This window comes from Typha latifolia, chromosome 13 (genome assembly GCF_019914945.1).
Source record: "Typha latifolia isolate L0001 chromosome 13, TyphaL0001v2, whole genome shotgun sequence".
Lineage (NCBI taxonomy): Eukaryota > Viridiplantae > Streptophyta > Magnoliopsida > Poales > Typhaceae > Typha > Typha latifolia.
The window spans coordinates 4839653-4853862 of NC_133098.1; the positions used below are offsets into that span (position 1 = coordinate 4839653).

Here is a 14210-nt window from a genome sequence, read left to right on the forward strand (position 1 = left end):
CTTTTATTTTATATCACTAATCTATCTTAAAACTTTTTCTCTGGGTACATATCTATTTAACAAAAATATGATCATTTAAGTACTTTTATTATCTCTGTTAATAGCATTTCTATCTGCATTCTAGTCAAAAGTGACAGGAAAGCCCATGGAGAGTTTTTGACCATACTAAGTCTTCCCTTATAGTTGACTTCTAAACTATAATATGAAACTAGATAGTCTTTGCTACTCTAGTTAGGATTATCCAGCTCAGCCAAAACATTAAACCAAATGGGCTATTTTAATTGGTAAATTGCTAAATGAAATAATAAGTTATATGGAAATTGCTTTCCTAAATAAGTCTCTCACTAGGTAAGCTAATTATATTAGTTACAGATTTCTTTCCATTCTACTTGCTATTTTCATAAATTTCGATCAGCAACTTATTGAGAAAAATAATTTCCAAATAAGTTGTTGATTTAATACATGATTTATTAGTGGAAATCTCTATCTGATTAAGCGAATTTACTGAGCTGAATGGATCTCAATTCAACAAGGTAAAAACTCACATAAGTTTATATTAATGTTTATAAGCCAACTATTGTTGTACTAAAGTTTTGAGGGAAATATAGTATGATTATAAACTTGACATAGTGATACAAATAAAGTTTAAGATAGTAAAATAATTTTTATTTAAATATAGAAAGTAAAAATATTTGACATAATTATATAAAAGCTCAAACCAAAATGGTCGGTAACACCGATCAAACAAAGCTAATTAGTGACGGAGCACTAGTTGTGATCAAATGGCCTGACCCATGTGAACTATCCCAAACTTAACTGGATTAAGCCTGACAACTCTACGCACGCTGATTTAGTAATGGGCAACATGGGCTAGGGCTTTGCCTGCCCATCCCGGCTCGAGTGCCCTACCCGACTAGCCCTTTTGTAGCTCGATCCATCAAGCTTGCTCATCTATTTTTCTGATAATTATATAATCCCACATTTGAAATTTGGTGATTGAAGATGAAAGCTAACCAAAATGTTTTACTAGTATAGTAACATTGTTAATATATTTTTGAGAAGCCCCCGCGGTCAGGATGTTTATGCTAAAGCTCGATATCTCACGGATTAGTGGATAACATATTGGAATATTCTAGCCCATCCGAATTTGCTCCGACTATGGAGAATGATGAGCAAGCCGACAAACAGAAGCCCGGTCGTCCCGAAAATTCCGAAAAGCCTGACCCAAACTTAACCTGGCGGTCCTATGATCAAACTTTATATAGAGCATGGAGCACCATAAACATATTACCCTATTACACCCTAACTTCTAGACAAAACCGTAAAAAGGACTTCACTAATTAGGATAAGGTCCCTCTAAAACCATCGCTCTCATTTCCCCCTATCCTCTCACTCGCTCTCTCTCTCGTCTTCTCCGCCATGGCCGCAGTCTCCTCCGACTTGGCCACCGCCTTCTTCGGCTTTGCCAAGCGTGGCGCCGCCATCTCCCTCCAGTCCCGCTCCTCGTTCCTCCATCTGCAGTCCCGAGGCATCTTCGCCGCTGTTCCTTCCCGCGCCTTTGCCATCGATGTGGCCAATCGGACGGCGGTCATCGGATTCGACCGGCTCGTTAGGTCTGCGTTATATTCGCGGCGGTTCGCCGCGTCCGCTGCCGCGACGGAGGAGGGCGCCGACCTCACGACGAAGATCCCGCCCGATGATCGCATTCCGGCCACCATCATCACCGGTTTCCTCGGGTCGGGAAAGGTGAGTGATTTTGCTCGTAAAGGATGTGTGATGAATGTTTTACTATGGTGTAAGTTTTGATTTGAGGTGAAAAGGCGACAACTTTGATTGGATTGTGATATTTTTTTTCCCTAGTCCTATTTCTTGTGTAACGTGATGCCTGGGTGCATTGGCGCGTTTGGGCTAGGAATTAGTATTAGTATTTTGTGTATCATTTTGAGCTTGCAAATGAGTTATTACTCTGTTTCTTACCTTTTCATGTGATTAGTATTCCGATGTAATTTATGTTTCTTCATTGTGCTAACTGATATGCTTCTCCATTGACAGACGACTTTGTTGAATCATATCCTGACTGCTCAGCATGGAAAGCGCATAGCAGTAATTGAGAATGAGGTACTTATCTATATGTTTCTTAAAGTTTGAATTCCAAACTTTATGCAATATATTGCTGATTTGGGTGATATTATCCAATCGCTTTTCTTTCTCTCTTCTTTGTTCTGATTAGCTGCATGAATAGCTAATGACTTACATGTGTATTAACAAACATCAGAATTTTAAACTTACTTTATTTTATGCACTTCATTATTGAGTAATGGCCGACTGGCATCTAGTCATCTATCACTTCCCGCTACAACTTAGTTTACTGGACAATAATAAATGGCATTGTTTGCAGTTTATCTGAATCATGCACACAGCATGATAATTATTAGCGGTTGGATCTTAATAAGAAATAGGAGACAACAATGTTAGTAGAAGTTCGTAAAATATTTGAGATCTTACCAGGTTACTTGCTAGTCACTACTAAGTCAGTACTCAGTACAATCTTTTGTAAAATAGATATAGTCAAATATGAGTTTCTTCAATTGACTCGAGTCTAGAGAAGAAGAAAGGTGGTGCAATGCTTGTCTGGTTATAGCAATCACCATTGCCAAATAAAGGATGAGGAAGAATGATCTCATGAAACACTACCTTTCCCTTTTAATTTGGGTAGAGTAATCTTTTTCGTTTTTATTGGAGGAAGCATGGACTTAAAGCATTTACAGACTGTTTCTATAGTTCCTCTCCATTCTAGGATCCTCCTAAAACACTATTGATGACTTCAACAATGCATTGAAGGCATACTGACTTCTTGAATAATAAAAGATTAATATAAGAAACTTGGTACTCTTTAACTATGGCAAAGTCATAATTACTGTAGTTTTTTTTCCTTTTTTGGGATCCTTCCAAATCACGATCATTTAGTTGAACAGTGAATTGAGGACTGATGTCTTGATAGAATAACAATAGTTTCATACCCAAGGACTCAACTATGGTAAACGTGCCATCTTACTCCATCCTTTTTTTAGCCCTAGTGAATGAAATCAACATTTTGACTTTTGCCATGGGATCTGTAAATGTGCTTTCCATGTTAGATTAGCAGATAATCTTTATATTTTATTTTAACTTCTTTGTTTCTTTTACAGTATGGAGAAATTGATATTGACGGTTCTTTAGTTGCTGCGAAAACTACCGGAGCTGAAGATATTATTATGCTAAATAATGGTTGTCTTTGCTGTACTGTGAGGGGTGATCTTGTACGGATGATTGGAGAATTGGTTGACAAGAAGAAAGGAAAGTTTGATCATATTGTCATTGAAACTACAGGTACATCTATACACATTTCCTTTTGTTGCAATATCTGATTTACATATTTTGATTGATTCATTTTTGCTGTTCTTCTTAATGTATGTCATTTTTTTTTTCTTTTTCCAGCATGTCTATATCATCAAAATCAACAAAGCAAGTGATTGACTCTTTTTTATGTAATTTTCTTTAGTCATCATGTTCACGTATCTCTATTTGTCAGCTTTTTTATTATGCTTTTTTAGTTTTGTTTACTAGATGCATGAACCAGTAGGGCAGCACATGCTTTATATATCATTTCAGTTGCACCTTGCAACAATCCCTTCTATGCAGTTCTTTTTTACTGCAGTTATTTATACTAAATGAAAATCCTTATGCTATTTTCTATCTTGAGCCATCCTTTGTCTTCGATGATTTCTCGCAGACTTGTTGGTTGTAGGTCCATAACAAATATTAATAGAACTTCGTGTACTAACGTAGTTCTCCTTAGCCCTAATAGGGTTCTTCAGTCTTCTTGGTTTTCTTCCTTCAGCCAGTTTGTTCTATTCTTTTTTGGCAGGCAGTTAATGTTTTTTTTTTGTGACAATTAGGTTGTACTGCTTCTGATATGTTAATAATGAGTTTTTATCTTTCCCTTATTTGCATTTTATTCTTCGGGTTACCCATATGGACTTAAGATCATCAAATGACCTAGAAACATCTTTAGACTGTTTTCTAGTCATTAGTTATCAACTGTACTTGTATGATAGGTGATGGTGTTTGGATGGTGAATATGTAGTGTGAGACGGAAGTTGTCAAATGAGCTGAGGAGGGTCCCTTTTGGGATTATTTTATTTTATTTTACATTTTTTTTCATTATCAATTAGATTAAAGGACTACTTGCTAATTAATCTAATTATTCCAGAAAATTTGAAGGTCAAAAGAATTTGCTTGATAAGGAATCATCAAGACCTTTTACCTAGTGGTCATATTATTTGACCAACCAATTGTGATGTTAAATTCAGATTCAAGATATAAGAAAGACTAGTAATCTAGGTAACAACAAATAAAGCAAAGGAAAGTGAAGCATATACAATCATTTTATTATGCGGCTCAAACATAAATGTCTTGATGGATCTTATTCATCGTGTAGACCAAGATTATAGGGGAAAGTTAATGAAATTTCTTTCTGCTTTTGTTCATCAGAGACAATATGCTTGAACCTTCTGTCCAAATCTGAAAATATCTAAGAAGTACAACAAGTACAAGAAGCTCTATTTAGCCATTGAACAAATAACAAACATGATGAGGGCCATTCTGGTTGTTTTCTACTTATCTATTTCTGCAGCTTTGGTTGATTATTATAGGCCTCAATCAAGTATCCATTATTGTACTAAAGATTATATGATGGTAAGGAAGTACATCCAAACAAAAACTCTCCTGTATGTCTTTCCCACGAGAACTCAAATACTTTATCTAGAATGTAATTTTGCAAAAAAGAGATTAAAAAAAAAGAGAATTTAATTTTGCAACTAATCTGGGAGATATGATTGGTCCATCTTGTTGTGATATCAGTGGTCTTGCTTATGTCACATTACTTTGTTTTTAGATTAGGAATTTGTTTTTCCATATTCCTTTTGATGACATCAAAGAATATAAATATTACTATTATTTTCCTTTTACTACCTTCAAGTGCAGGATTATGATCATGGTTTTCTTTTTCCCTACAAATTTGGGCCATAGTGCTGTTACCTTGAATAGATTTTCTAATGCATAATGTTGTACTTAACATTTTACTTGGCTAGTGTGTTTCATGGACTTTCTTACTATGAATGTTCCTCACTAGTGCATTTTTTAAGTTTTGCAGGTCTAGCAAATCCAGCACCTATTATTCAGACATTTTATGCGGAGGATAAAATTTTCAATGATGTGAAGTTGGACGGTGTTGTTACTTTGGTTGATGCAAAACATGCAGATTTCCATTTGGACGAGATAAAGCCCAAAGGCATAGTCAATGAGGCTGTTGAGCAAATTGCATATGCTGACAGAATTATAGTGAACAAGGTATATATTAATTGGTAATTGTAAAGTATTTGTTTCATGTGCTTATTGGATTGAAGTAACTCATTTACATTTTTGAGGTGGCCATTGTTTAGCATGAATGTCATGATTTCTTGTTGCTGCTTGTTGTAATGATGGGTCAGTCTTTTGTTTATAGTGGGTCAGTCTTTTGTTTATAGTAGGGCCCTATCAACATTTTGATGTATGAGTATTTGTAGGATAGCCTTTTGCGCTATAGATATATAGATCCTACTAAGCAAGAACTTCATTTTGTCCAATGACTAAATCACATAATGTTGGCATTGACTGGAATTCCAAGATATGCTTTACGAGTTGGCTTTGGAAGTTGTTTGCTAGGTAACTATTACTGAAATCCATCCATTTTTGCCTCAATCTTTATAGTTTATACTCTTAACTTTTAACAATTTTAAGCTCCATCTATTGCGGTGCACCTGGAATACTGGAATTATTCAGTGCATAGAGGTTAACATAAATACGGAATTCATGATATGCATGATGTACTGATATTGTTCTTCTGGTTCACAATATCCAAACTGGTGATTATGTGAAAGCTAATTGTTTCTTGAGTACTTACTTTATTTACTTGTTTACAAGTATTACTATCTTATAATCATACAATTTTTCTCAATTCTCATATAACTCAAACTTCTATATTTAGCTTCTGAAGAGAATGCAAAATGAAGGTCCGGTATTGTTTCTTCATTATGCATCATATATCCAGAAGTTGAGGTATTATGACTATGTTCTATTCATTATGCAAGTTATGAAAGTATTCACACAGAGCTGGTTTGCTTTATATCTTAAAATCATACAATCTACATGGTTGCTGAAGAAGCTTTATAAAGCTACTTAAGTGCCAAAAGTAATGGAAGTACCATTTATATGTAGATATCATTTGGAGTAGATTGAGGAGATATTTATTAGGGGGATCAAGAGTTGTGACTTGATGCTAACAAACCCTTCTGCACTAAATCTGTATGAGCAAAGAAATGCTGGACTAATTGAAAGATAGATATACATTGTTTTGGAGATACAATTATGAGAACTGAAGTTGTCCTTTTCAAGGAAAAGTACACAATGGCTCTGTCATCAATCAGTTGCTTATCCTTTCCACAAAAAATCAAATCATCATCTAGTAAAGAGGTTGGCATAAGGTGCTGAATGTGCTTCCTACTTGATGCTAACTCCTATCTCCTTGAGGACACTAAGAAATAGCAAAAATTTCTTCTCACAGTTCTATCAGTTCCTATCTTCACCTTTCCTATGTTGATAATGCAATTAGGTTCTTTATAAAGCTTTTAAGTGTCAACATGCTATATTATGGTGATCTGACTCTTTGATTTCTGTTGTTGTAGATTGACCTTGTCGGCGAGCCTGCAGTCTCCTCATTAATCCAGCGGATAAGGGTTAGCTACAGCTTGCACCGGTTTGTGTTCCTTTTCTGGAATTTCATACTCTTCATATTAATTATCTTGCTTTGATGAATTCAGAATATCAATCGCATGGCTCATTTAAAGAGTGCAGAATATGGTAGAGTTGATTTGGACTATGTTCTTGGGATTGGAGGCTTTGATCTGGAGAGGTTTTATTCCTTCTATTTTCTTGCTTTTACTATTCTACAGAGAAATTAGTTTCTAGCTGAATTTTTGTCAAGGCCACCAAACTATTAGATATTTGTTGGCCTTTGGCTTCTCTTATGCCCTAATGTGTGCTGTTGATAGCATATGTATTTAGCCGACACCAAGTAATTGTTGGGACAAGAGATTTGTTTTTGCTAAACATATTAATGGCTATATAGTTTTTGTTGTTGCCAACACTTTTCTTTGTAAAAAAACCCTCTGTTGCCAATACTTCATAGAAAACCTTGTTGTTGCCAATACTTTTGTTCATGACAAACCCTTGTGCATTGGATAGCTTTAGCATGTTGTGCCACAATTATTTGGAGGTTCTTATTATTCTAATTTGAAAGGTGAAACGAAGTCATCAGTTAAGAAGCTGCTGTAGTTCTAGTTATTTCTATTGTGTATCCCAGTTCTATAAATCTGAGAAAATCTTTTATCTAACATGTTTTATTTCATGGATATGCATTTTGAATTTGATGTAACCATGATTTCCAAAAAATAAAATAAAAAATAAATGAATTCTTTATGGCAGTCATTTCTTAATTTGTGGCAAAATCAATGAGTCAGTAGTTTCTCCACATGGGTGCATGCAGAAGCTGCATCCCAATTTTCTCTGAACTAGAACTAATGGTTATTCCATTGTGTATCCTGTTTTTGACTATCGTGGCATGAGTCAATTGATTCGGGAAGTATTTCATCCCAGGATTGAGAGTGTTGTCAATGCTGAAGGTTCACATGAAGACCACCCAAAGCATGAACATGATCATGACCATGACCACCATCATGACCATCATCATCATCATGAGGATCATGACCATCACCATGGTAGGTGCATCTTTATTTATTTAATGAACTATTTGTTATTCACTTATTTGATGTGAATGCAACTTGAATGCACGAATCTCTTTAACTATGCCTGCACTAACTATGTTAGTTACATAGTATAGTGATTTTCAAGTTGCAATTGCATCATTTATGTAGTTATCTAATCATTATGTGCTGTTTCTTCATGGCTTACGAGTTCTGCTATGTTGTGTAATATCAGTGTTATTACATTATGAAAATTTATGATTGACAATAGTAATTGTAACTTTGTAAGAATGATCTTTTAGGAAATTTAATTTTCTTTTGACTAGGCTTTATGTTGGCCATTGTTTTTGTTAATTTTGGAAGTAGTTTCCTTAGATTCTCTCTTAGGTGCAACATTTTACTTAATCTTTTGAGTTTCTTTCTTCTCAGTTTTGACAAAATGAAAATTTATCATTTGATGAATGACAAGTTACTCTATGACTGTAACACTTGTACTTCATCAAAATAAAACTATAATACTTGCAATGACAAATTCTGTGTAGACATGGATGGGCTTATTATACCTAATGGCTGACATAGTTTCTATGTGAAATTTGTTTCTCCCCTGTGCTTGTACTCTTTCAAGTATATTACCCTGTTCTATGAACAATAAACTATTTGCAATCTCTTAATGGTTCCGTGACTTTAAACTGGAACTAAGAAGGTTAAAGTGGATGCTACCAACTTAGCTAAACAAAATTCCACGGGAAGCTCCACCTTTTTGTAGTATTACTAAGATGTCAATATCGCTGACCTGTCAGGTTTAATCAGTGTCTTGTTTGTTCTGAGAAACCCTTATTCTGCACAAGGAAGCTAGAAAAGTGACTGAAGTTATCTTAGACAATCCAACCCACAGAACAAAACACTTAACCTGAACAAGGAAGCTAGAAAGTGACTGAAATTTTATCTAGACAGTCCAACCCAATCTGGCAACGAGTGATTACTCAAATAGAAGGCATTTTGACAGGGAAGGGTAGACCAAAAACATGGAAGTAGTAAGAAAAAGAATTGTAGCACTTATTTGATGGATACTCTTGTGTTAGATGGAGTTGAATGGAGGAAAATGATCCATATGGCTGGCCCAGAATAGTTGGAACTTGGAACTGAAGGCATGGTTATTGTTCATCTGTTTGTTTCTTATGTGAACATGCAAGCATGGCTTAAGTCTGATTCCCACCTCATGACCCCTATAGCTGGTCCCAAATAGTAGGACTGAAGGTTTGGTTGTGTATGCATGCGTGTTCTCTTTCTTGGGCAGAATGGCAAGCATGGTATAATTCTCAACCCATTTTATCATGCAATAGTAGTCTGATTAACTCTATCTTAGAGTTAGGCTAACTTCAATCTCATCTGATTTATCTACGGTGGATTGATTTTGATAGATGATTTTAACCTATTATTAGAAATTCTGTGGCCCTATATTCTGTTCTGTCTAGTTTTCTGATATGAAGTTTGTAAATCCTACTTGGCAGCGAGATGCTTGCTATCTAGGTCCCTAGGAAGGTAACATGAGTTGGCAGCTGATTGTGAAACTATGCATGTTCTTTGGTGGACTTGCTTGTGTTTCAGCACTATGTAATAAAACATGATATTTTGGGGGAAAGCGTGGCCTACTAGCCACGGATAGTGACAGTCATGCAACTATTCATGAATTATTAGCTCAGTCATGGTTCCCTTGTATATTCTGCATTACTTCTTCCATTTGGTTGCTGGAGTAAAATCTAGACTAGCCTATTATAATTACATGGAGAGTACATTTTTAGCTATTGCAAGTCTGGAGAATATTTTCAACCAAATGTTTTATCCATCTTCAGCATCCAGGCCTGCAGTCATGTCGTCTTGTCTACCACATTTTCATGCGTCAGGTTGATAGCAACAAAGGACAATTGAACCTCCTTGAATGCAATTGCAAGCCGATGACTAGGGAACTAATATCAACTCTATAATATTCCTAGCTATTCTGTGAACAAGTTCATCAATAATTGTACTTGGTCTTTGAAGAAGGCCATGAGATTTCAGTTTATGCAAGGGCCTGTGTACTGTTGACTAGAAAGCTGATCTTATAGAGGTCTGAAGTATCATTGTGCCCCTACAGGCTATGCTAGATATCATTTTCCTATATACAGCCACACTTTTAAGACATGAAAACAATTCATTTCTATTAGTAGGGGTGTGGGCGGCTAGACACAATATATTTCACGGACAATTCACTGTAATATTATTTAGTACCATGAGGCAATGCTTAGCATATCATGTAGTTGTGCAATCACCTCACACTTATATGGCAAAATGATTCAAATATTTGTTGCAGATCATCAAAGTGGTTCTCACGAACATGATCATACCCATGATCCTGGTGTATCTTCTGTAAGCATTGTTTGTGAAGGGAACTTGGATCTCGATAAGGTACCACTTTTAAACTGTCTTCTGCTGCTTTAGTTTTTGCAGTGTCATGAGAAGAAATCTTATTTAGATATAGTATGGAGAACTGTGCATCTTAGCTGACTCGTACTGCTATATTGTACCATATGAAACTTATGTTACTCTACCTCATCTACTGCAGGCTAATATGTGGTTAGGAACATTATTGATGGAACGTAGTGATGACATATATCGGATGAAAGGGCTCCTATCCGTCAGTGGCATGCCTGAGAGATTTGTCTTTCAGGTCAGCTTTATAGTTTATTTTTTGCGATTTGCCATTGGTAATGTCTACTTTTCTTTTGCCTAGTTGCTATATTGTAGGAGAAACTGTTTGAAATTCAAACAGAGATCTCTTTGGTTTTAGAATATCCTATTTGGTTAAAGCTGCTAAACTCTAGGAGATCTGGTTGTTGGTTTTTGTTAGATTAGTTTTGTTAGGATTTGGTTGATTTTCAATTTAAAAGAGTCATGTTTTGTTATAGATTAAATTTGGAAAGATTCTAATAAAGTTAAGTTGCGATTTGATGGAATTCCGAAAATGAAGAGAAAAATTAATGGAAAATTGAGAATGTTATTCTTGTGGGGGATTCCACCTTTTTCTCTTCCTCTCATTTCCGTCTATTTTTCTCTTCCCCTTCTCCTTCCTCTTTTCTTCCTCCTATCCTTCTCCTTTTCTCTTTCCCTTCATCCTATTTTCTTTTGTGGTGGATTCTACTCCTCTTGTTCCCCAACAATCTAGGCTCTTTCCCCCCACAAGTCCAATGGGTTTACCTTCCTTTCCCCTGTGGCCAGGTGGTTTGCCTTTCTTTTTTCTATCGCTTGGTGGGTTGTCTTCTATCTCTCTTATCTCTAGTCATGTTAGTATGGAGAAATATACTTGGAGGCAGAAAAGAGATTCATTAAGGCTGTCTTTTTTTCTTGGACATGATCTATGTACATCTTTTATTTTTTTGGCATATTTCTCATCCTTAGGCCATATCAGTATATTAGTGTGGTTTTGTGAAGTAGTAGGCTGTAAGAATGCTGAAGCGTTCATTTCTTAATGTGAAACATAAAACATTTGATATTTCTGCATTTTTTATGCGGTACACTACTATGCATCCAACATAGCTTATGGATGCCTAGAATGTATAAATGTTGGCTGCATGGATATTCCATTAATTCCTTTTGGAGAGAAATGTAGTTCAAGGGTGAGAGAAAAGAAAATAGTCTTTCCAGTAACAACCATATCTTTTAAGCACTTAACATTGTTGTTAGATTCATGTTAGTTTGACTCATGTTTCTGAGCCCAGCTCTCCGGATGAACTTTTCTATTTCTAACTTGTTCTTATTTCTGATGCTAGATTTTGTCCATTAAATGCTCGAAACCATGTTAACTAGCTCTTGGAACAATTTTCATTACATTGCAGCCCAGGTAGACCTAGCTAGGCTCTTGTCTTTTTTTTTTGTTTTGTTTTGTTGAGATAGCCACACATTAGTTTTAGATATATTCTGATAGTAAGAAAGCTTCTTTTGAGTGGCTAAAGGTGTGAGTTCGTATTAGGGTGTTGCAATTCACATGCCCTTGATACGGGAGACAGTGAGGGTGGCACATGCAATCAATGGGTCATTATGGTACTCTGAATTGCATGACCTTTCCTTCAAACCATGGTTTCCAAGATCAGCCGATGTAGATCCTGACCCGAAATGAGATCAGTCGGATCGGTTGAAACAAATATTTTTAAAGATTAAGATTGAATCTAAAATGGATTATGTTTTGGAGCATTAATGATATCCTCAACTGCTTTCCTTTTAAGTTTTTAGTTTTTACTTTTTATCTCCTACACACTCTCCTCCCACCACTCACACTTCACCGAACTCATCGAGTGGCCAATCTGGTGAGTGCTTTTCTCTTTTTAATTTTTTCTTTCTCATTTCTCTTCTCTTCTCGCCCACACTTTTAACTCTTTTTTTCTTATTCCTACAGAATAATAGTGAAGAGAGATCTCTCTCTCTTCATCTCACTTCTGTGATAGTAATTTATAAGCATAAAAACTTATCAAATTTAGTTTATAATTCATTATGGTTTTGTGTGAGTTTTTTTTTTCTTTATTTTAAGACTCCATATGTAACTAATTTTTAATTTTTTGTTACTGTTTCTAAATTGTTAATTTTTTTCTGTATTTTTAAATGATATCTAAAATTTTACGTAATTAGAAAATAATTTGATCTATTATGGGCTGCTGATATGATTGATACAACCGATACGGTTGATATATATTGTTTTTTTTAGAGGCTGATTCCGATCTCGATTCCAATACTGAATTTTAGAACTTTGCTCCAAACAGCCTATTTTGTTGGAAACTAATATGTGAAAATCTGCATCCTACTTAACCTAAATAAGTGGCAGCATTAAGAAGGTTTCATGTAATATGCTGTTGATGGTGGTTTGAAGAAATATCAGTCTGCTGTCTCTGTATAATTTGTTGCACTACGCAAACTTGCGTTAACGATTTATGCTGCTATGATTTTCTTATCATCTATCAGATTAATCTGCTTGTATCATTCAGCGTCTTCTACTATGTGCAGGGAGTACATGACATTTTCCAGGGATCTCCTGATAGATTATGGGGAGCAGATGAACCTAGAATCAACAAGATTGTATTCATAGGGAAGAATCTAGATGTGCAAGAATTGGAGAGCGGGTTCAAAGGTTGTTTATTGTGATGAAGACGCTGTACCAGAAGCTTCAATACTTGAGAATGTAAAGCTTGCTGAATTTGGTGCAGCTAACACTCATCCAATTCAAACCACTTTTTCGGATCACTCTGCCACTCAAAACTACATAAAGGAAAAGCTTAAGACATAAGATGTATCTCTCCTTTTGATCTATGTTGAGAATTACAATACTACTTGTATACAAAGAGGCCACTATGATCATAACATGCTGATTTTGATGTCATGCATAGTGATCTATTTACAGGCCACTTATTAGGCCCTAGTGAACATACACATGCAATTAGACCTTTTCTTCATTTATGTATCAATCTCTGGCTTTCATATTCGATTTAGCGTGTATATAATTTTTATAGTCGATACATATTTTGTTATAACAGAGTCCAATGGGAAAAGAAAACAAATGACTTTCTTTTAGGCAAAAGTCAGATGAAATGCTTATTTCCACTGAATTTTTGGGTTTGACATATTTTAACAGGTCTAACAAGTGAAATTCAATCAGACAGGTGGAGATTTTACATTTTGATGAGATCAAAATATTTGTCGACATGGACTCAAGCTCCCTTGTGCAATATTAACTCACAATTTTATCTATAAGCTTAATTTTTTTTTTCATCATTCAAGAGCTCATATTTTAGTTACATATTGTATAGTGAGTTCTGCTCCAAACTGATATAATGCTTGGATTATTGCTTCAAATCAAATGCAGCTGATATACTGCCGAACTATTTTTTTTTTTTTTTAAATTTTAACTTTCCTTCACTTCTTAGCATTAGGTGGGGATCAGCCATTGCACAGCTATGCTACGGCTGAGTGATTAAGCTTAAACTATTGAATCAACTAGATTTGGCCACTTAATTGGCTCCATCACTTATACTTAATGTTACCCAACAAAGATTTATGGGGTTGATACAATCAAAAAGCTGAGAGTAGAGAGTAGACAGGTCAAAGTAGACATTTATTTTGTGACATATAAAATTATCTTTGATCTTGTTGAAATTAAAGTTACCAACTTGGGAGTATATTAATAACCTGTAGCAATGATCATACAACTAAAATAAGTGTTATTGCTTTTGTAGACAATTAGGTTGACTAGGCACAGAACTCAAATCACACTTTTGTACACATTTAGAACTATGCTTTCCAAATGCTTAGTAAAAGGTATAAAAAAGAGATTATTATATTTAGACC

General features: G+C 35.2%; 1 protein-coding gene across 1 annotated transcript; it reads left to right on the forward strand.

Moving 5' to 3' along the window:
• The first annotated feature begins 1328 nt into the window (after positions 1-1328).
• On the forward strand, positions 1329-13347 carry LOC140800333 (uncharacterized). Its single transcript, XM_073155067.1, has 10 exons — positions 1329-1746; positions 2053-2118; positions 3189-3369; positions 5195-5391; positions 6765-6815; positions 6900-6991; positions 7735-7856; positions 10192-10286; positions 10444-10548; positions 12873-13347. Exons 1-10 carry the CDS (start codon positions 1420-1422, stop codon positions 13008-13010), a joined length of 1374 nt encoding a protein of 457 aa, XP_073011168.1. The 5' UTR covers positions 1329-1419; the 3' UTR covers positions 13011-13347.
• Positions 13348-14210: the final 863 nt, after the last annotated feature.

Excerpts from the sequence above, each read along its gene's own strand:
- LOC140800333 (XM_073155067.1), top strand. The coding sequence starts at position 1,420 with ATGGCCGCAGTCTCCTCCGACTTGGCCACCGCCTTCTTCGGCTTTGCC. Across the intron at positions 2,119-3,188 it reads TAGCAGTAATTGAGAATGAG|TATGGAGAAATTGATATTGA; the intron begins GTACTTATCTAT and ends TTTCTTTTACAG. Across the intron at positions 10,287-10,443 it reads GGAACTTGGATCTCGATAAG|GCTAATATGTGGTTAGGAAC; the intron begins GTACCACTTTTA and ends CATCTACTGCAG.